This window comes from Salvelinus fontinalis, chromosome 37 (genome assembly GCF_029448725.1).
Source record: "Salvelinus fontinalis isolate EN_2023a chromosome 37, ASM2944872v1, whole genome shotgun sequence".
Lineage (NCBI taxonomy): Eukaryota > Metazoa > Chordata > Actinopteri > Salmoniformes > Salmonidae > Salvelinus > Salvelinus fontinalis.
Genome location: NC_074701.1, coordinates 11,000,361 through 11,024,623, shown reverse-complemented (window position 1 = coordinate 11,024,623; position 24,263 = coordinate 11,000,361). Strand labels below are relative to the sequence as shown.

General features: G+C 42.7%; 1 protein-coding gene across 2 annotated transcripts; it reads left to right on the top strand.

Annotated features, from left to right (window-relative positions):
- The first annotated feature begins 1,721 nt into the window (after positions 1 to 1,721).
- Positions 1,722 to 21,635, top strand: LOC129836125 (lysophosphatidylserine lipase ABHD12-like). Of its 2 annotated transcripts, XM_055901939.1 has the most exons (13): positions 1,724 to 1,993; positions 9,449 to 9,576; positions 9,674 to 9,779; positions 9,993 to 10,112; positions 10,189 to 10,219; positions 10,314 to 10,359; positions 10,731 to 10,860; positions 18,333 to 18,370; positions 18,512 to 18,591; positions 18,713 to 18,795; positions 20,587 to 20,665; positions 20,856 to 20,980; positions 21,101 to 21,635. In XM_055901939.1, the coding sequence occupies exons 1-13, from the start codon at positions 1,908 to 1,910 to the stop codon at positions 21,126 to 21,128; spliced, it is 1,080 nt and encodes a 359-aa protein (XP_055757914.1). In that variant the 5' UTR covers positions 1,724 to 1,907; the 3' UTR covers positions 21,129 to 21,635. The 2 variants fall into 2 exon arrangements, with proteins under 2 accessions (XP_055757915.1, XP_055757914.1); XM_055901940.1 differs by lacking the exons at positions 18,333 to 18,370; positions 18,512 to 18,591; positions 18,713 to 18,795 and having other exon boundaries at positions 1,722 to 1,993.
- The last annotated feature ends 2,628 nt before the right edge of the window (positions 21,636 to 24,263 follow it).

Sequence of the window (24,263 nt, the reverse complement as noted above, 5' to 3'; positions counted from 1 at the left end):
AATATGTTCATGTTATAATAATGTTATCTTAATGTTATGATATGTTGCCTACCTTGTAGGTTTTGTGAGATGTAGCTTAGAGGATCCCTTCTCCTGTTATTTAAATACTCATCATCATTCATTGCATAACAACATGCAAGGGAGTAGCCTTTATTGTAAAAAGCCCTTGGCTGGCAGTATTTACATTTATCAAGTTATGCGCTTTCACACAGAAATAGTGTGGTTTGAGCCAGTGCCTAAAAATGATGGTCAAGAAATAGTTTTCTGACTTCCCCATTACCATTAACCATGCTACAGTAGGAGTTCTAATGTATCTTCAATTGTATGATGGTCTTTTTCTGACATTTCCTGGATCAGGTTTTTGACCATATAATAGAACAGAATAGAGATTAGTAAAGTTTTAATCTTGGTTATCCCAGAAAACAAATATTGAAACATTTGGTCAGATGCTCGTAGTGTATCCGCGAGAGATTGGTAAAGTATTATATTCCAGTGGATTATTTTATTCTATATAAACACATACAAAACAGCACATAGTAGTAGTGTACATTTAACATGTTTACATTTAGCAGATGCTCTTATCCAGAGCGACTTACAAATTGGAAAGTTCATACATATTCATCCTGGTCCCCCCATGGGAATTGAACCCTGGTCCCCCCGTGGGAATTGAACCCACAACCCTGGCGTTGCAAGCGCCATGCTCTACCAACTGAGCCACATGGTCTACATCATATGCCTACACTGTAGATGGACGACTGAATTGTATATGTGCCATGTGAAAAGATCCCTCTAACAAAATGATGTTAAAACCCCATCTAGTGTACAAACTGAAGTATGCAAATAGGCCTTTGTGCTTTGGGATTGTGTTCCATGAAAGACTGTTTTCCTTACTTTCAATGATTGCCACACATACAGTGGGACCACTGTACAGTACTTTCACCCACATCAGAGACGGAAGAGGAAGCGAGACATTCCACTCCCTCATTTCTTCTGTTACAAAGCAGGTCAGTGAACTAAGTAGACCAGACCCAGCTGCCATTGCATTGGTGCCTATGGGAGAGCCACCCCCTTAACTTAAGCAGACAGGAACTGACTTTATCCGCGATCTTTGACCACATATTATAGAGCCTATGAGTTATGCTGCATTCATAACCAATTGGGAAGTGGGAATGTACCACCTTAGAGTTAGATAGAGGAGACTAGATAGATTAAACATGTTTTCACATGGACATTACAATTGAGGGCTTAAACCATTGTAAAGTAGTCAACTGGGTGGGACTTCCTATGTTTGAAGGAATGATCCCATTATTCCATCCGGGTCACCATAAGGGATCAGCAAATGAATTACACTTGTGAGCAAATATTCCATAATTGTGGGTGGTAGTAAATCACGATCCTTGGCTTCATAACTGTTCAAATAACGCACTCTAGGTGGCAGTATTCAACCTTTCAGTTTGTTTACCAACTCATAGAAGCAGTAAAAGAAGAAACCGGACTACTTTGAAACGGAGATAGCCTCAATGGCGCTGCTTGTGTGCTCACAAATGCCATCATAGGACATATATAAAAATTATATCTCGTTGGTTCTGAGGAAAAATCCATTTGTATGGCCCTCTAACTGGAAATTGCTAGTGGGAAATGGTGGAAGTCCTCAATAACAAACAGGTTTTATCATCTAGAGTCCTCTAACTCTATAGTGCTAACTTCCCACTTGGTTACGAACGCAGCATTCGACAAAAGAACAGACGTACAGTTGGCGACAAAGACAAAGTCCAGTAGTTAGTCACATAGCCTATATGTCGATCTAGATCAGACCATATTGTCTCACGACAGTGTTTTTACCGGCTGCATTGGTTATGCAGAGGACTCGAGGCTCATATAGTAAATAGTTTTGTAAACGTCTCAGGATGAGGAAAAGGACTGGTGACCGTGACTCCAAGAAGCAGAAGACTGCGGGAGATGAAGCTGGTGTGTCATCGAGTACGCAGCCGAGGTACAATTGCGTAAAGTTATGCTCTCTAGACTAGAGTATAGTAAATAAATACGCCTGTTAGGAGCACGCCAGTTTGTAGTCCTAAAAAACAGAAATGAAACCTCGGGTTCGTTCAGCCATTCCTATGCGGGAAATTAATGAGGTTTTGGGATAAAGGCCGAATGAAAATAAGGTCTGAGCAGTGGCGATTTATAATGTAAATCTTGGTGGAGCAAACGCACCATTTTTTTGTTGATGCATGCCAGCAAAGCCACTACACTATACAGCACTAAACAATACATTAATTGAACTATAACGGTGACAAACGGTTAGAGCCTACATAAAGCTGTCCTAACAGCAGCCCAAACACGTTACCACTGCTACACTGGCAGCGAAACAATTCATTCAGCCTCATTTACTGCCTTAAAAAAAACATTGCTGATATGACTGACTTGCTTAAACAAATGTTGTTTCTACTGAAAATTGAGATGTACAAACAGTGGCATAAGGGGACGATGAGAGGCAATCCGTAATTTCGATGAAGACATTAATGAGCGAGCTAGGATGGACAGTCAAAATAGGTATTTGTTCAGCACTTTTGAAATGTAGAGACAGAATTCAGAAAATGGGTCGTTCTTACAGTATTCTCCGTGTGCACCAAGTCAGAACTGTACGATAAATAAAGGGGGCAAATAAGCAGACAATGAAAGCTCTTACAATATTCATTGATGACATTTCTCTAAAACAGGCTATAGGCTACATGTGCACCACCAAGTCAGAACAGTAGGCTAAGTTATGAGGAGGAAAGGGACTAAATTATTAGGGTGAGGATCATGGGTTACTTACAGCTTACTACATAACAGGTAGCCTAGGGGTTAGAGCATCAGGCCAGTAACCAAAAGTTGCTGTATCAAATCCCAGAGCTGACAAGGTAAACATCTGTCGTTCTGCCCCTGAACAAGGCAGTTAACACACTGTTCCCCAGTAGGCTCTCATTGTAAATAATAATTTGTTCTTAACTGACTTGCCTAGTTAAATAATGGAAAAATAAAAAAACATACACTCAGCATTACTTTCTTAGCTATGGTATACATGTCTCCCTGGCATATTACATAATTAATGCAGCAGCATACAATATATTTTTGGACTCACCTTGTTGTGCTGTGCTCACTTGAACAGGAAGGTGGCACGGCTGTCCTTCGTGGGCAAATTTGTCATCAAACTTTGTCACCAAAGTCTGGCATTTTCTGGATTTATGGTGCTTTCAAGACTGGGAACTCAGAATAAAACAAGATCTAATCATGACGTCAGTGATCTTCAGATCGGAGCTCTTGAAAGAGGCCAGAGTTCCCGACTTGGAATTCTGAGTTGGATGACCATTCAAAACTTATTTTTCCAACCTGAGCTTGTTTTTTCTCAGTTCCCAGTTGTCTTGAACCCACTGAAGTCTGAGATTTCCAGTAGTTTTGAACGCAGCAGAAGTCATGCTGGATTGACAGCATGGCCAATGTTGAATGTTTATCCTTTTAAGCTTGGAAAAGAGATCCTTAATCCCAGACTAAAAAACACCTGCCAAACACCTGCCTCTAATTAAGAGCCATACCAGGTAACCCAAAACCAACACAGAAACAGAAAACATAGAATGCCCACCCAACCTCACGTCCTGACCAAAACACACATAACAACTAACATAAATAGGTCAGGAACGTGACATTACCCCCCCCACAAGGTGCGAACTCCGGACGCACCAGCACAAAGTCTAGGGGAGGGTCTGGGTGGGCATCTAACCACGGTGGTGGCTCAGGCTCCGGGCGCGGTTCCCACCCCACCATAATCCATCCTAGCTTCCTCCCTCCAAGAATGTCCACCCTCTTTTTTCCCCCACAAAATCCTCTTAATAACCTACCTAATAAGGACAACACCGGGACAGAGAGATAAATCAAGACAGAGGGATAGATAAGAATATAGAGGTAGATGAAGATAGAGAGGGAGATCAGGATAGAGGGGCAACTCCGGACTGAAAGGCAGCTCCGGACAGAGAGACAGCTCTGGACTGATGGGCAGTTCTGGGTATCTAGCCTTTTCAGGCTGAAGGGCAGCTCATGGCTGACTGACGAATCTCGACGCTCATGGCTGGCCGACGGCTCTCGACGCCCATGGCAGGCCGACGGCTCTCGACGCTCATGGCAGGCTGACGGCTCTCGACGCTCATGGCAGGCTGACGGCTCTCGACGCTCATGGCAGGCTGACGGCTCTCGACGCTCATGGCGCTCTGACGGCTCTGGCTGCTCATGGCGCTCTGACAGCTCTGGCTGCTCATGGCGCTCTGACGGCTCTGGCTGCTCATGGCGCTCTGACGGCTCTGGCTGCTCATGGCTCTCTGACGGCTCTGGCTGCTCATGGCTCTCTGACGGCTCTGGCTGCTCATGGCTCTCTGACGGCTCTGGCTGCTCATGGCTCGCTGGCGGCTCTGGCAGATCCTGTCTGGTTGGCGGCTCTGGCAGATCCTGTCTGGTTGGCGGCTCTGGCAGATCCTGTCTGGTTGGCGGCTCTGGCAGACCCTGTCTGGTTGGCGGCTCTGGCAGATCCTGTCTGGTTGGCGGCTCTGGCAGATCCTGTCTGGCTGACGGCTCTAGCGGCTCCTGTCTGGCTGACGGCTCTAGCGGCTCCTGTCTGGCTGACGGCTCTGTAGGCTCATGGCAGACGGGCGGCTTTGCAGGCTCATGGCAGACGGGCGGCGTTGCAGGCTCCTGGCAGACGGATGGCTCAGACGGCGCTGGGGAGACGGATGGCTCAGATGGCGCTGGGGAGACGGATGGCTCAGATGGCGCTGGGGAGACGGATGGCTCAGATGGCGCTGGGGAGACGGATGGCTCTGGCCGGATATGGTGCACTGTAGACCTGGTGCGTGGTGCCGGAACTGGAGGCACCGGGCTAAGGATAAGCACCTTCCTACTAGTGCGGGGAGCAGGGACAGGGCACACTGTATTCTCAAAGCCCACTCTATAACTGATGCGTGGTACCGGCACTGGTGACGCCGGGCTGAGGACAAGCACATCAGGATTAGTAGGGGGAGAAGATACAGTTTGTACAGGGCTCTGGAGACGCACTGGTAGCTTAGTGCGTGGGGCCGGAACTGGAGGCACCGGGCTAGATACACGCACTACAGGGAGAGTGCGTGGAGGAGGAACAGGGCTCAGGATACGCACTGGTAGCCTAGTGCGTAGTGTAGACACTGTAGGTACTAGGCTGGGGCGGGGAGGTGGTGCCGGAAATACCGGACCGTGGAGGCGTACTGGCACTCTTGAGCATTGAGCTTGCCCAACCTTACCTGGTTGAATACTCCCGGTTGCCCGACCAGTGCGGGGAGGTGGAATAACCCGCACCGGGCTATGTAGGCGAACCGGGGAAACCATGCGTAAGGCAGGTGCCATGTATGCCGGCCCGAGGAGACGCACTGGAGACCAGACACGTTGAGCCGGCCTCATGACACCTGGCTCAATACCCAATCTAGCCCTACCAGTGCGGGGAGGTGGAATAACCCGCACTGGGCTATGCACTCGTACAGGAGACACCGTGCGCTCTACTGCGTAACACGGCGCCTGCCCGTACTCCCGCTCTCCACGGTAAGCCTGGGAAGTGGGCGCAGGTCTCCTACCTGCCCTTGGCCCACTACCTCCTAGCCCCCCCCCCAAGAATTTTTTGGGAATTACTTACGGGCTTTTCGGGCTTCCGTGCCAGACGCGTTCCCTCATAGCTCCGGTTCCTCTCTCCGGTAGCCTCTGCACTCCCCAGTGCCTCCAGCTGCTCCCATGGCTTTTCGGGCTTCCAGCCACATCTCCTTGCTGCCTCCTCAAACCACCGCTCCTGGGCTTTAGCTGCCTCCCTCTCCTCCTGAGAACGGCGATTTTCTCCTGCCTTAGCCCAGGGACCCTCTCCATTCATTATCTGCTCCCATGTCCAGAAATCCTTGTTTTTCTCCTGTCCCTTACTCCGTTTATTTTTCCCTTGCCGCTTGGTCTTAGCGTGGTGGGTGATTCTGTAACGGCTGGTGCTCTCCTCATCCTCGGATGAGGTGAGGAGAGAAGGATCTTCAGACCAAAACGCAGCTTGCGGGAAATAAGCCATCTTTTATTTATAACAACGATGAAGATGGCAACACGAAAACAAACACTTTAACAAACTTACAAAATAAGAAAACGACGTAGAACGAAACCTGAACATAAACTAACATAACTAAACATAAACTCACGTACAGGAAACAGACGACATCGAAACGAAACGAAACAAACAAACGCTACAGTCCCGTGTGGCACGAACATACATACTGACACGGAAGACAATCACCCACAACGAACACTGTGACAACGCCTACCTAAATATGACTCTTAATTAGAGGAACGCCAAACACCTGCCTCTAATTAAGAGCCATACCAGGTAACCCAAAACCAACACAGAAACAGAAAACATAGAATGCCCACCCAACCTCACGTCCTGACCAAAACACACATAACAACTAACATAAATAGGTCAGGAACGTGACAACAAGAGGGGAAATTTGCAAAGGCAAACTAGTAAATGACCCACCACCTTAACATGTAAATTACCCACCAACATAACTTGTGAATAAGAAAAAATATATATAATACAGAAAAACGTGTTCACCACCAACATCTACACAAATGTTTTGAGCACCCAACATCCGTTTTTGGGGAGACCTGGGTTCAGTTTTGGGGTTGAGATGTAGGCCGTCGCACTCGGAACTGGACGGAGCCGACTCAAGGTACTGTTAGATGATCCTGAAAAAGTTCAATGTCATGTCCCTGACAAATGCAATATGGTTGTCAGGAGGAAGACGCGCCATCCATGGTTCAATGGCGTCAGAGGGCACTTGCTGGACTCTGTCGCCGTTGCATTATTTCAGCTTCCAAAGGACTCTCATCTGTCGTCCTCTTCGGCCACTGGAGCTGGGTCGGGCAGATGGGGCGGAGGTCAGAGAGCGATGGCGCGTCTGGAAGGTGCGTTGGTGAGAAGGGCCAGGGAAGTGATGAGCCAGGTCGGGGAGATGATGAGCCACCTGTTGATGAACCATTTGGCCTCTGCTCGGTCTCTTGGCTGTCCTCAATCTTCGTTTCATCAGACTAGAGAATCTTGTTTCTCATGGTCTTAGAGTCTTTAGGTGCCTTTTTTCAAACTCCAAGCGGGCTGTCATCTGCACTTTACTGAGGAGTGGCTTCCGTCTGGCCACTCTACCATTAAGGCCTGATTGGTGGAGTGCTGCAGAGATGGTTGTCCTTCTGGAAGTTTCTCCCATCTCTATAGAGGAACTCTGGAGCTCTATCAGAGTGACCATCGGCTCTTGGTCACCTCCCTGACCAAGGCCCTTTTCCCCCGATTGCTCAGTTTTGCCGGGCGGCCAGCTCTAGGAAGAGTCTTGGTGGTTCCAAACTTCTTCCATTTAAGAATGGTGGAGGCCACTGTGTTCTTGGGGACCTTCAATGCTGCAGACATTTTTTGGAACACTTCCCCAGATCTATGCCTCGACACAATCCTGTCTCGGATCTCTACGGACAATTCCTTCGACCTCATGGCTTATTTCTTGCTCTGACATGCACTGTCAACTGTGGGATCTTATATAGACAGGTGTACCCCTTTCCAAATCATGGCCAATCAATTGAATTCCAAGTTGTAGAAACATCTCAAGGATGATTGTGGCGGAAGAATCAGAATTAGTTGGGTAACATAGATAATTAAGATGTCTTATCTGCATAATATGCTTATGTGATATACTTGTTATTAGAATGTGTCCCTTCGGACTATGGTGTTGGCAGTTGCACTTCTTCCTCTCAGCTTGGGCTCAGTCACCTGGGGCCCAGAGTGTGGAGAGGTCAGGCTTGTCTTTTACATGTCCCTGGTGTAATGCAGAATATCAGAAAGGGAAGAGGACAGGAGGGAACATTGTCTTCATATGTGAATGTGTCTTTACCTATTCTAAACCATATGAAGGGATGGCGTGATGAATGGGGAACCAATTACTGGTCTCCACAATGTTTGTGTGCCAGTCACTCCCTCCTTTGGCCTTGGGGGATGTGTGTGGTAGTGTCTGGAGTTGACCAATGGCATAAATCAATTGTCGAGTTGGTGTTTTTGTGCTAGGAGTAACAGGTACGAGATAGGAACCTCGTCTTAGGGACCAAACTGAACGATAATTTATAGCGAATGCTATCTGGCTACGGGATACTCCTTTCTCATTAAAAAAGTATCACCTTGTGACCCATTCTATGTATCTGTTGTTCGTCATGTATGTTGGAAGGGGTGTATCTTGGCTATAAAAGACTTTGTACTTTTGTCTTGCCACTCTCAACGGATCATTAGAAATGGTGAATCGTTGACAAGTCATTGCTATTGCAAAGCTCTCATTATTAAAGATTTAGTTTAAGTATAACTCTGACTTGTGTGATAAATTTGTCTCCTCATTTGATAGTAAATAAATGAACCACCACATGATCAATGGAAACAGGATGCACCTCAGCTCAATTTCGAGTCTCATAGTAGTCTGAATAATTATGTAAATAAGGTATTTCAGTTATTTATTTATTTCAATTAGCAAACATTTCTGAACCAGTTTTTGCTTTGTCATTGTGGGGTATTTTGTGTAAATTGATGAGGGGGAAAAAATCATAATTGAATCCATTTTAAAATAAGGCTGTAACGTAACAGAATGTGGAAAAAGTCAAGGGGTCTGAGGACTTTCAGAACTCACTGTAATTGAGTGTAGCGACAGTCGAAAATACAAGCAAAGCAGAGTAACAGTAGGAGCATGTCCATTGCTTCCGTGTTTATAAATACCATACGGGTTGTGATGTAGACACAGGGACAGCACTTCCGTTGCAAAACTTCCTCAATACTGCCCCTCAAGTCTGCTCAAGGAGCTATACGCTGTGTTCCACATTTCTTGGGTCGCACTTGTGCATACAAGGAGCAGCCCATTTTGTGACGTAAAATGACACTGCGCTGCTCCGTCGGCTCCGTAGAGGCCTTTAGGAGGTCTTATTCGGTTTTATTCTATCAGATCATATCAGCCAGTTAACATGACCTTTATTAATTATGAAGCCTTTATGTGCTTATTTTGATTACATAAGCTTCAAAATTAAAAAAAGTGATGTTTGTTGTTGAATACTATCTCATAGAACAAAACGTATAAGACCTTCTAAGCTTATGTTTGCCACAGACCTTATTCTCTGTGTTTATCCAAAAGCCCATTTATTTCTCCATAGGCTTTGGCCAACGAGCCATCACGGAGTTAGTCTCCATTAGCGCCTACAAAAAGACTCCATAACTATTGCGCCCTATTATTGGCCTAAAATGCGCTTCAATGCCACTATCCAGTAAGGTCTGCTGACGCAGCATGGACCTTTGTCATTGCAATGTTGACGCTTTTTGTCTCTCTCTCTCTCTTGTCTCTCTATCTCTCAGACCTAGCTCCCGTTTGTTGTGGTGGGTCAAAAGAGGTCTCCTGGTTGTATGTGTCATTTATGTTTCTGTGCCTTTCATGATGCGACTGTTCCCTGACATCATAAAACACCTGGTGTATTCTCACAGAGGTGAGTGTAAGCTAATCATGATCATTTTCCAAAATACTGGACAAATCAGGAATAACAAATCATATAACATATCGTCTGTTTCTCTCCTTGTTTTTAGTCAGGGTCCCATTCTTCGTCAACCTAAGCCAGCCAGCTGACCTGTATCTTAACCACACTGTGAACATGTACCTTAAATCTGAGCAAGGGATCTCATTGGGTGTTTGGTGAGTAGGCTTTCTCCGGGTTACTTTGTGAGTAGGGTAATGTAGCCTACCTACCTTACTTTGGAAGTACACTCACTGCCATTGGACAGTATAGCTTTTATAAAGACAGCATTGAACTTTAAACATCAACGTCTATACATCGTCCCATCCACGTGTTGTCACTTCCTAATGTTGTTGCTTACAAGTGTTGTCTCACTGTACAATATCTTCAAGGCACACAGTCCCTGAAAGTCAGTGGAAGGAGGCACAGGGAAAGGACTTGGAATGGTACCAAGATTCTTTGGGAGCTGGAATTCCGATTATCATTTATCTCCATGGCAATGGAGGCACAAGGTAGCAAGAACAATGGATTCCTATACAATAATATTGTTCTCACTTTGAATCTAAAAGTACACATTCTTTCAAACAGGGCAGCAAGTCACCGCGTGGGATTAATACGTGTAAGTGACTGTCGACTACATCCAAAGTTACTTCATCGTGGCAGAAAATGACATTGGTGATTGATAAATTGGTGATTGGTCTTTGTGTCCACAGGTGCTGAGTGCAATAGGTTACCATGTTTTGGCTTTGGACTACAGAGGTTGGTTAAACTTACATTTGACTAGACTGTTGAAACATATTTGCTTTATTTATTTAGTCTGAATAAATTTGTATAATCGTTACACACATCCTTGATAACCGAGCATTAGTCTACATTTTGTGGTGTGACAGTGTTATTTTACCTTGCTTGCTGTGAAGAGAGTCCGATAACCAACTCCCAATTCCTTACACTGCAGTAGAGCTCACTCTCTGGTGTGGGTTCGCTGTGACTGCCCCCTTGTGGTCATATACAAATCATTGCACAACTCTGCATTTGGTTTACCTCAGGCAGACAGACATGACATGATAGGCCTATACATAGTCTTGTATGTTTGCATAATGAACAACCATTGATATATGAAACTCTAACAGGTTTTGGGGACTCCACCGGAGAGCCCACTGAAGTTGGTCTAACCACTGACGCCCTCTACTTGTACCAGTGGGTAAAAGCCCGCAGTGGAAGCAGTCTGGTGGTATTATGGGGACACTCTCTTGGCACTGGGTGAGTGACCAAACTGGTGCCTTCAGGTGAATGGTTCAGTTTGTAGAGATGAGATAAGCGAGTGGAAATTATTATTTATGTCATTGCGCAGCAGACTTGGGCAAACAATAGTTGTATTTGGAAGTTTATTTTCAAATACTAACTTTTCAAATACTCAAGGTAGTCTAAAATAGTTTATAGAGAGTTACAACTAAAAGGCAACTATTTTCTTTAATATTCAAATACATGTCTCAAAAAAACATAATATTTTAAAGTATTTTGAATACCTCTCAGAAAACCAAATAATATTTGAAGGTATTTGGAGGAAAAAAATGATGCATTTGATGGCTGCCAAGTATTTGATGAAGAACAGTTAGTTGAATTAGTCTAAATATATCATCATTAGCACGTGGTTTGGAGGGCTCTCCGATATAGATATGAATCTTAATATAATTTATAGCCTAGAATTAAATACATGAGGGACATGGAATCAATCCCCTCAACATTAGAGTAGACCACTTTTGCAGCTTCAAAATTACTAACAAATGTATTTTCATAGTGAGTGAGACATCAAGTTCTTATACATGTGTAGTACTAGTCACCTTTGTGATTATTAAAATAGCAACAAAGTTGTTACATAGAACTTTGGAAATTGCTTTATAATTGAATAATAATGGAGTGATTGCATAAGTTGAATAAGGAACAGTCACTTTTCCTGTGTACTGTACTTTCAAAAATGCTCAGCTCATTGCTATGTAATTAAAATGCAATTACCAAAGTATCATGTAACAGCATACTAATACAATGTTGCTCTAGTAAGTATTAAAAAATATCCAAAAACGGCCTTCTTGAATTAACTACAGCCAAGGTGGGTGGAAAATCATGTTAGTTTGTATTTTGAGTGAAATTCAGTGTAAAGTATCCCTTTAAAGATGGTATAGTGTGTGTTTGAAATAAGAACCATTCCCCTCAGATGGACAAAGAAGTTCTAAGTTGCTAGGCATCCAACTTGCTGTTTGCAAAAATTCCTTTGAATTTCTCTTCAGTATTTTCAGGTATCATAAAATGAATTGCTGCTTTTGACCTTTTTTCAGTGGCATGTTGAAAGAGTCACTCACAACTTATTTATACATATGTACTAAATATAATTGGTTAGACTTGATTATGTACACCAGAGGCAATGGACATTCAGGAGAATTTACATTTACAGAATGTTCCGATATAAATGTATTGTGTAGATCAAATATGACTGTCAGATTGGAATACCATAGAAGATTGTGTTCTATTCATTCTCTTTCTATATGCAGTTCCATACAACTGTGCCATTAGTTGAAGGCAGCCAATTCCAATAGTTTCTGAAAAGTAGTCACTCCCAGTGTAACGGCTGTCATAGTCGTTCTCCTCCTCAGACGAGGAGGAGCATGGATCGGACCAACACGCAGAGTGGTTAGTGTTAATTATTTAATGAAAGTAAAACAGAACACTTCAAAACAACAAACGTAACAAAACCGAAAACAGTCCCGTGTGGCACGAACACTGACACGAGATACAAACACCCACAAAACACACGTGAAACCCAGGCTGCCTAAGTATGATTCTCAATCAGGGACAACGATTGACAGCTGCCTCTGATTGAGAATCATACCCGGCCGAACACAAACATCCCAACATAGAAAATCACACATAGACAAACCCACCCAACTCACGCCCTGACCAACTAAATAAATACAAGACAAAAGAAAACAGGTCAGGAACGTGACACCCAGAAGTCTGTATTCAAATGTTTTTTTAAGTAGTTGTTTTCTCATATCTGTATTCAAATAGTTTTAAAAAGTAGTCATTTTTTGTGATTTGTATTCAAACAGTTGTACTCAAAGTAACTATTTATTCCCCCCAAAACGAGTTACTTTCCACAAAGCATAGTTAAAACTATACAGTCCATTCAGAAAGTATTCAGACCCCTTCCCTTTTTCCACATTTTGTTACGTTACATCCTTTTTCTAAAATGTATTAAATAAAACATTTTCTTCATCATTCTACACACAATACCCCATAATGACAAAGTGAAAACAGGTTTTTAGAAACTTTTACAAATGTACAAATAAAAACAGAAATACCTTATTTACATAAGTATTCAGAACCTTTGCTATGAGACTCAAAATTAAGCTCAGGTGCATCCTGTTTCCATTGATCATCCTTGAGACGTTTCTACAACTTGAATGGAGTCCACCTGTGGTCAATTCAATTGATTGGACATGATTTGAAAAGGCACACACCTGTCTATATAAGGTCCCACAGTTGACAGACGTGTCAGAGCAAAACCAAGCCATAAGGTCGAATGAATTGTCCGTAGAGCTCCAAGACAGGATTGTGTCGAGTCACAGATCTGGGGAAGGGTACCAAAAAATGTCTGCAGCATTGAAGGTGAAGAACATAGTGGCCTCCATCATTCTTAAATGGAAGAAGTTTGGAACCACCAAGACTCTTCCTAAAGCTGGCCGCCCAGCCAAACTGAGCAATCGGGGGAGAAGGGCCTTAGTCAGGGAGGTGGCCAAGAACCCAATGATCACTCTGACAGCTCCAGAGTTCTTCTGTGGAGATGGGAGAAACTTCCAGAAGGACCACCATCTCTGCAGCATTTTTTTCAGCGGCAGGGACTAGGAGACCAGTCAGCATCGATGGGAAAATGAACGAGGTAAAGTACAGAGATCCTTGATGAAAACCTGCTCCAGAGCGCTCAGGACCTCAGACTGGGGCGTAGGTTCACCTTCGAACAGGACTACGATCCTTAGCACACAGCCAAGACAACGCAGGAGTGGTTTCGGGACAAGTCTTTGAATGTCCTTGAGTGGCCCAGTCAGAGCCCGGACTTGAACCCGATCGAACATCTCTGGAGAGACCTGAAAATAGCCGTGCAGCGATGCTCCCCATCCAACCTGACAGAGCTTGAGAGGATCTGCAGAGAATAATGGGAGAAACTCCCCAAATACAGGTGTGCCACGCTTGTAGCGTCATACCCAAGACGACTTGAGGCTGTAATTGCTGCCGAAGGTGCTTCAACAAAAGTACAGAGTAAACAGTCTGAATAGTTATGTAAATGTAATATTTCATTTTTTGTGTGTATATTGATAAGAGGAGGGGGGGGGGGGGGGGGGGGGAATATTTATTCAATTTTAGAATAAGGCTGTAATGGAACAAAATGTGGAAAAAGTCAAGGGGTCTGAATACTTTCCAAATGCACTGTAGTTATCCCAGATCTGATGCAATGTTTCAAACAATTCTGAGGGGTGGGAAAAAATCAAATGAAACAAGTAAGCTTTAAATTAATCTATATACTGGAGTCTCTTAAATAAGCAATGTGAGCTTTCAAATCAAACAAATAACAGTCAAATCATATTACCACGATTCGAATCATGAAAAACCTTCAAATTAAATGTAATGAAATTGGGGTGTAGAGCAAAGGTACAGATGTAGGATTCTGAATTTGATCACTGTTTTGTTGCTGAGAATTTTCCTGCTCAGCAGGAAATGCAAACTTGTAGTGTATTTGAGTGTTATAAAGACTTCTAAAGTTCGTGATTTCCACTTTAAAATGTTAGACTTGATCTGACCTAATAAAAAATGAATCAACCACTAGAAAATGTCCATTAATTATAATCCACATAATAATTCACATTTCCTGTTACTGCAGGATTATTTTCCTGATGTAGCTGTCACGCCCTGACCATAGAGAGCCCTTGTTTCTCTATGGTATAGTAGGTCAGGGCGTGACTAGGGGGGTGTTCTAGTCATTGTATGTCTATGTTGGCGAGTTGTATGGATCCTAATTAGAGGCAGCTGGTAATCGTTGCCTCTAATTGGGGATCATATTCAGGCAGCCATTTCCCCACTGTGTTTTGTGGGATCTTGTTTATGTGTAGTTGCCTGTGAGCACTTCATTTACTTCACGTTTCGGTCGCTCTTTATTGTTTTTTTTGTGCGTTTCATTCAATAAACATGTGGAACCCATATCGCGCTGGGCATTAGTCCGAATGTTATTATGACAAACGTGACAGCAGCAAACTGGCTCAAATGAAGATCCTTTATCTGTAAAGGTAATGTCGCGGAAATTCTTACACAGGGACACTCAAAGTCAATCTGAAATTAATCTTTCTTTATTGTCAGCGCGCTGGAGAGGTTCCAACCAACTCAATGCACCACAGTACACATGTCAATCAGGAGCTCTACCTGGGCACACCCAGCAGTTGTCTTATATACGGCGATACACAGACAAGTTATATTTGCATGATTTAGCATAATTAATTAATCATTATCCTTTTTTGTTTCAGCCATGTGACAAACCATTACTGTTTCATAACATGTGACTGACCAATACTTGACCAGGCCTCTCCTCTCTAAGCTGAGACCTTGAAACTGAGATATCTTTCATTCTCAAAACAAGGTCTGGGCGTACTGCCAAATTGCAGCTACTGATAGTGAGGATTTGTACAGTCAGCCACTTGCACGAACACAGAAATTGGTCTATAGAACAGCACATGAATAGAACACAGAAATTAGTTATAAGAAAAGCACAAACATTAAAATTATAGTAATCAAAGGTAATATTGTGTCTGTTACTAAGCAAGCAAACACAATATTACCTATGATTACTTTGAACGTTTTTACATTTACCTTGATTAGCTTGACCTGTACCTTTGACTACCTTTGCCTTACACTCCAAATAGATATGTATTTAATTCCACTGGTAGGCTTTTCATGATTTTAATCATATCATATTTAACTGTTTGTTTGATTTGAAAAGTAAGCATTGTCCATTCGAGAGACTGGACGGCAGTTATCCTAGGAGTAACCAAAAGGTTGCTGGTTCAAATACCCAAGCCGACAAGGTTAGAAATCTGTGGATGTGCTCTTGAGCAAGGCACTTAACCCTAATTTGCGCTAGGGGCACCATACTACTATGGCTGACCCTGTAAAAAAACAACACATTTCCCTGCACCTATCAGGTGTATGTGACAACTTTTTTATTTTATTAATACTTATTTGTTTCATTTTTTGCTTGTTCCACCCCTCATACACAATATACAGTGGGGAGAACAAGTATTTGATACACTGCCGATTTTGCAGGTTTTCCTACTTACAAAGCATGTAGAGGTCTGTAATTTTTATCATAGGTACACTTCAACTGTGAGAGACGGAATCTAAAACAAAAATCCAGAAAATCACATTGTATGATCTTTAAGTAATTAATTTGCATTTTATTGCATGACATAAGTATTTGATCACCTACCAACCAGTAAGAATTCCGGCTCTCACAGACCTGTTAGTTTTTCTTTAAGAAGCCCTCCTGTTCTCCACTCATTACCTGTATTAACTGCACCTGTTTGAACTCGTTACCTGTATAAAAGACACCTGTCCACACGCTCAATCAAACAGACTCCAACCTCTCCACAATGGCCAAGACCAGAGAGCTGTGTAAGGACGTCAGGGATAAAATTGTAGACCTGCACAAGGCTGGGATGGGCTACAGGACAATAGGCAAGCAGCTTGGTGAGAAGGCAACAACTGTTGTGGCAATTATTAGAAAATGGAAGAAGTTCAAGATGACGGTCAATCACCCTCGGTCTGGGGCTCCATGCAAGATATCACCTCGTGGGGCATCAATGATCATGAGGGATCAGCCCAGAACTACACGGCAGGACCTGGTCAATGACCTGAAGAGAGCTGGGACCACAGTCTCAAAGAAAACCATTAGTAACACACTACGCCGTCATGGATTAAAATCCTGCAGCGCACGCAAGGTCCCCCTGCTCAAGCCAGCGCATGTCCAGGCCCATCTGAAGTTTGCCAATGACCATCTGGATGATCCAGAGGAGGAATGGGAGAAGGTCATGTGGTCTGATGAGACAAAAATATAACTTTTTGGTCTAAACTCCACTCGCTGTGTTTGGAGGAAGAAGAAGGATGAGTACAACCCCAAGAACCCATCCCAAACGTGAAGCATGGAGGTGGAAACATCATTCTTTGGGGCTTTTCTGCAAAGGGGACAGGACGACTGCACCACTGCTGGCTTGCTTCTGAAGCTAAGCAGGGTTGGTCCTGGTCAGTCCCTGGATGGGAGACCAGATGCTGCTGGAAGTGGTGTTGGAGGGCCAGTAGGAGGCACTCTTTCCTCTGGTCTAAAAAAATATCCCAATGCCCCAGGGCAGTGATTGGGGACACTGTCCTGTACAGGGTGCCGTCTTTCGGATGGGACGTTAAACGGGTGTCCTGACTCTCTGAGGTCATGTTCCCGTGTGGCTCAGTTAGTAGAGCATGGCGCTTGCAACGCCAGGGTTGTGGGTTCATTTCCCACGGGGGGACAAGGAAGAATATGTATGAACTTTCCAATTTGTAAGTCGCTCTGGATAAGAGCGTCTACTAAATGACTTAAATGTAAAGATCCCATGGCACTTATCGTAAGAGTAGGGGTGTTAACCCCGGTGTCCTGGCTAAATTCCCAATCTGGCCCTCAAACCATCATGGTCACCTAATAATCCCCAGTTTACAATTGGCTCATTCATCCCCCTCCTCTCCCCTGTAACTATTCCCCAGGTCGTTGCTGCAAATGAGAACGTGTTCTCAGTCAACTTACCTGGTAAAATAACGGTAAAATAAAATAAAATAAATAAATATTGAGGGGAGGATGGATGGGGCCATGTATCGCGAGATCTTGGCCAACAACCTCCTTCCCTCAGTAAGAGCATTGAAGATGGGTCATGGCTGGGTCTTCCAGCATGACAACGACCCGAAACACACAGCCAGGGAAACTAAGGAGTGGCTCCGTAAGAAGCATCTCAAGGTCCTGGACTGGTCTAGCCAGTCTCCAGACCTGAACCCAATAGAAAATCTTTGGAGGGAGCTGAAATTCCGTATTGCCCAGCGACAGCCCCGAAACCTGAAGGATCTGGAGAAGGTCTGTATGGAGGAGTGGGCCAAAATCCCTGCTGCAGTGTGTGCAAACCTGGTCAAGAACTACAGGAAACGTATGATCTCTGTAATTGCAAACAAAGGTTTCTGTACCAAATATTAAGTTTTGCTTTTCTGATGTATCAAATACTTATGTCATGCAATAAAATGCAAAGGAATTACTTAAAAATCATACAATGTGATTTTCTGGATTTTTGTTTTAGATTCCGTCTCTCACAGTTGAAGTGTACCTATGATAAAAATTACAGACCTCTGCATGCTTTGTAAGTAGGAAAACCTGCAAAATCGGCAGTGTATCAAATACTTGTTCTCCCCACTGTATATATTTGTGGGATGTTTAAGTTAGAGAATCTGTCACTACTACTACTACTACTACTACTACTACTACTACTACTAATCTACCACCACTAACGGTGATGATTGAAATACTCCAATCAATAATTAGAAATATGACAAAACATTTTGTCAGTGACTCAAAGTACGAGACATGATCAGTAAACACCATTTTACCCCTCATGTTTATACAGAGTGGCCACTAACACTGCAGTCAAACTAATTGAACAAGGTAGGCTTTACTGAACCCATTCCACTTTTTATACCCTCTAGTTACAGTACAATACACATTTCATGAATGTTTTTTTGTGTGACTCAGTTCATGGAAGTTGATCTGATGTACTTTAGACTCAGAATATTTTGCTTTTATCAGGGATTGTTGTTGATGGTGTGATCATTGAGGGAGCATACACCAACATTCGACAGGGGGGTACCCATCATCCGTTTGGCTGGGTAAGACTCACATACCCTCCTCTCCATGGCGATACAGTACATCTTAAAACGCCACGATTTAGAATTTATTCACGTACTAAACTGCACTTCTCTTCCTCTTTAATTGTCCTTGTGTCCTCAGTTTTATTGGACGTTCCCAGGTTTTGAGTACTTTTTCCTGGACACAATGGGAGAAAACAATATCATCTTCCCTAATGATGAAAAGTACGTATTTTCTCGATTTGGATTCAAATGAAAACAAAACATTTTGTTGTAAATTTATTTGGGTTTATGCAACTTTTCAGTGTACTTATCATCCTTTATTCTGAGATTATTAATACAGGTTTGCAATATGCGATAACAAATCAAATCAAAATAACTAACTGTTACGGTGCCTTCAGAAAGTATTCACACCTTTACTTTTTCCACAATTTGTTGTGTCATAGCCTGAATTCAAAATGGATTAAATTGAGATTGTATGTCACTGGCCTACACACAATACCCCATAATGCCAAAGTGGAATAATGTTTTTACAATTTTTTACAAATTAATTCAAATGAAAAGCTGAAATGTCTTGAGTCAATAAGTATTCAACCCCTTTGTTATGGCAAGCCTAAATATATTCAGCAGTAAAAATGTGCTTAACAAGTCACATAATAAGTTGCAATAAGTGTTTAATGTGATTTTTGAATGACTACCTCCTTTCTGTGAATTGCAAACACAGATTTTTCCATTTCTAGCAAAGAAGGGCACCCATTGGTAGATTGGTAAAGAAAAGCAGACATTGAATATCCTTTTGAGCATGGTGAAGTTATTAATTACACTTTGGATGGTGTATCAATACCCCCAGTCACTACAAAGATACAGACGTCCTTCTGAATTTAGTTACCGGAGAGGAAGGAAACTGCTCAGGGATTTCACCTTGAGGCCAATGGTGACTTTAAAACAGTTACAGAGTTTAATGGCTCTGATAGGAGAAAACTGACTATGAATCAACAACATTGTAGTTGCTCCACAATACTAACCTAAACGACAGAGTGAAAGGAAGGAAGCATATACAGAATAAAAATATTCCAAAACATGCACCCTGTTTCCAATGAAGCACTAAAGTAAAACTGCCAAAAATGTGGCAAAGAAATTAACTTAATGTCCTGAATACAAACATTATGTTCGGGGCAAATCCAACACATCACTAAGTACCACTCTTCATATTTTTAAGCATGGTGGTGGCTGCATCATGTTATGGGTATGCTTGTCATTGGCAAGGAATAGGGATTTAAAATATATATATGTATATATATATTCTAGCATGTATTGACTCACAGTTGTGAATACTTATGTAAATTAGATATTTCTGTATTTAATTTTTAAATAAATTTGCTAACATTCCTAAGAACAAGTTTTCACTTTGTCATTATGGGGTAGATGGTTGAAAGAAATGTTGAATTCAATTAAAATCAAATCAAATTGTATTTGTCACATGCGCCGAATACAACAGCTGTAGACCTTACAGTGAAATGCTTACTTACAAGCCCTTAACCAACAATGCAGTTTTAAGAAAGATACATAAAAAAAGAAAATAAATAAAAGTAACATATAATTAAAGAGCAGCAGTAAAATAACAATAGCGAGGCTATATACAGAGGGTACCGGTACAGAGTCAATACCAAATATTTTCAGTCTCCTGAGGGGGAATAGGTTTTGTCGTGCCCTCTTCACGACTGCCTTGGTGTGCTTGGACCATGTTAGTTTGTTGGTGATGTGGACACCAAGGAACCTGAAGCCCTCTACCTGCTCCACTACAGCCCTGTCGATGAGAATGGTCCTCCTTTTCCTGTAGTCCACAATCATCTCCTTAGTCTTGATCACATTCAGGCTTTAACACAACAAAATGTGGAATAAGTCAAGGGGTATGAATACTTTCTGAATGCACTGCAACCAAATGTGTTTGAGAATCGTTCTGAGAGATTGAGTTTGACTGTTCATGAAAAGCCATGCTTCATCAATTCTCCACAGCTTGAAGAGGATGAGGAGTCGTCTTCTGATCCTTCATGCAGAGGATGACCACATAGTGCCCGTCCACATGGCTCAGCAGGTGTGGCATGATACTTTTACTGTAACTCACAATCATTTCTCTATTGTCATCTGTCCATAGTATCCCAAGCAACATTTCTGATATTATCTGTATGGGTTGAATGAATATATATCAAGAAGAGTTCCTGGAAACATGATATTTACAATAAAGAAAGTTTCCACCCCTAATTCTTTGTTGTGTTCCTATCAAGCTGTATGAAATAGCACAGAGCGCCCAGAACTCTGAAAATCAAGTGAAGATGATACCGTTTGCCGGATCCCTTGGGTACCATCACAATGGATTATACAAAGACCCTCACCTGCCAGACATCATCCGGTTAGAAAATCTTGTCAACTCTTCAGTTGCAATTTCTATTTGACAAAAATTGCAATTCTGATTCTAAATCATTTCATTCTAACAATAAACGTAAAAATGTTTTCATCCATATTGTTACAGGGAATTTGTACATACATTGGCCCACTAATCCAGTGACCTATGCAGAAGAGCCTTTGGACATCAAGTGTTTCAACACATCTAGAGGACCGCAAATCCTAGATGCACAGTTTGCACATAAATGTGTCACTTTACCTTATGGCAAATCAGTAGGATGACCTTCAATCACATGGTCCAATCATTGACCTAATATCAGATAAAAGTTACATTGTTAGTAAAGTTAAGCAGTTACATAGCCGAAGGGGGGGGGGGGGGGGATTCATTATTATCCAATGCATTATTATCTAGCTGTAGCCTATGTGCAAATGACAAAACCTCAGAGATGGAAGCAATGAGTTTGCTGACTGTCGGTTTATGAATGACAAATGTGAAGAATGATGACTAATCAATGTTTAAAGTGTCAAATTTAGGTGAATTCTTTGTATTGATTACAGAAAAGTTACTGCTGAAAACTATTATTTTTGGCTAGTATTATCCCCAGATTCCAAAATCATGTTTGCAAGTACAAATAAAACCTGATCGATGCTCATGAATCTTACTCCATGACTCCTGCTTCTTTGTTGATTATGAACTTGTTTGTTTACCCAACCGTGGGAAAGACCACCCACTGGGCAAAAACTGGTTGAATCAATGTTGTTTCCATGTCATTTCAATCAATAATTCAATCTGAGGATGTTGAATCAACATGGAAAACTGGTTAAATGAGCAAAAATGAAATTGTTTGTTGATTTCAATTTGAATTCACGTTAGTTGACAACTGACGCCTGTTGAACTGACGCCTGTGCCCAGTGGGAATGTTTGTTTCCACACTCACGACTCTGACTCATGGTTACACAGACAAGTCCTTCCATCCTATTCTAACCACCTCTCGCCGGCTTTGTATTCATGTTACCTGATGAAATTGCTGTACAATATGATCTTGTTGCCATCTGATGCACATTCAAATGTCATAAAAAAATCTACACTGCAAAGCTCTCCCTGTCTTCTGCTGTGCCCTGATTGTATTACTGCTGATGATATCTGGAAATGTGCATGTACACCCTGGCCCGTCTATTGTTGATAGCCCCAATAGAGAGCAATAGTAATGCTGCCTTTTTGTAGGCACTATAATGCCACCATGGTTCATTGGACAAAGCCTATGGGAAAATGAATGGAATTTTTGGGGGGTTTTGGATAAGCTCCCACCGTGGCTATCTGGAAGGCCAAAGTCAGTTACTTTAAGGAGCTGTTCTGGGTCTAACCCCAAGAAGTTCTGGAAAATGGTGAGATACCTGGATAATTAACCCTCCTTCCTACAGCTGCCTATGTCACTAAATGTTGATGTGGTTGTTACTGACAAGGAACGTATGGCTGAGCTCTTTAATCACCACTTCCTTAAGTCAGGATTTCTATTTGACTCATCCACACCTCCTTGCCCGTCCAACACTTCCTCATCTCCCAGCCCTTCTAATGTGACTAGCCCTGATGCTCCTCCCTCTTTTTCCCATGCCAAGCTTCTCCCTGAAGACGGTCACAGAGTCTGAGGTGCTAAAGGAGCTCCATAAATCTGACCCTAAGAAAACATCTAGGTTAGATGGTTTAGATCCTTTCTTCTTTAAGGTTGCAGCCTCTATTATCGCTGAGCCTATCTCACCTTTTAAACCTGTCTCAACCGCCCCGCAAGGGACCCACCAATCCTGAAGTTAAGGATTTCTCACTGCAACCTTAAGGCCCTAATGTCACCACTGCCCTTGACTCTAAGCAATGTTGTGCTGTTATATTTATTGCCTTTGCCAAAGTTTTCGATACAGTAGACCATTACATTATTGTGGGTCGGATAAGGAGTGTTGGTGTCTCTGAAGGGTCTTTGGCATGGTTTGCTAACTACCTCTCTCAAATAGTGCAATATGTAAAGTCAGAACATCTGCTGTGTCACCAAGGGAGTACCCCAAGGTTCGATCCTAGACCCCGCGCGTTTTTCAATTTACATCTACAACATAACTCAGGCAGTAGGAAGCTAGCTCATCCACTTATATGCAAATGATGTAGTCTTATACTCAGCTGGCCCCTACCCGGATTTTATGTTGAACGCTCTACAACAAATCTTTATTAGTGTCCAGCAAGCTTTCTCTGCCCCTAACCTTGTTCTGAACACCTCCAAAACAAAGCTCATGTGGTTCGAGAGGAAGAATGCCCCCCTTTTTTGTACATAATGTATCCGTCATCATTCCTATGACCGAAAACAGCTTCTGGACATCAGAACAGCGGTCACTAACCTCAATTTGGACGAACATTTCTACATACCACAACCAGAAGCCGTGGATTACAGGCAACATCCGCACTGAGCTAAAGGCTAGAGCTGCCTCTTTCAAGGAGCGAGACACTAATCCGGCCATCTAAAGGAAATCCTGCTACGACCTCCAGCAAGCCATCAAACAGACAAAGCATCAATACAGGACTAAGATCGAATCCTACTACATCGGCTCTGATGCTCGAAGGATGTGGCAGGGCTTGCAAACTATCACGGATTACAAAGAGAAACCCAGCTGAGAGCTGCCCAGTGACGCGAGCCTACCAGACGAGTTAAATGTCTTCTATGCTCACTCCAAGGCAACACTGAACCATGCATGAGAGCCCCAGCTGTACCGGATGACTGTGATCTCACTCTCTGTAGCTGATGTGAGTAATCCCTGTAAATGTGAGTAAGACTTCTTACTGCAGTGGGCTAAATCAGGGTCACACAGAGTGTTTGTTCGGGGTCTTAAACAAATCTACTTTGATACAAAAATATACACTTTACACATGTATATGGGCTTTAAAATAAATAATACCTGTACCATTTCAGATATAGAGTTGAAATGTATTCAATTTTGAGTTTGCATCCCTATATTACACTTTATATACATCACAGAAGACTGAAATAAAACAAAACTGTTTGACATAGAAACACTGGATTGTCAGCGTTAAAAAATGAAACGTTTATTAATTATGGAATTATGAAAAATATTAATAACATTCCACCTAAGAGGCCACTAGGTCATTTGACAGCAGGAAAGGGCTACACAGGTTAACATTCGCAAGGTCGCGGGGCCAGACGGAATACCAGGATGCGTACTCAGACCAGGCGCTGACCAAGTGTCTTGGCACCCTGCAAGGCACCCGACTGCAAAGCACTACAGAGGGTGGG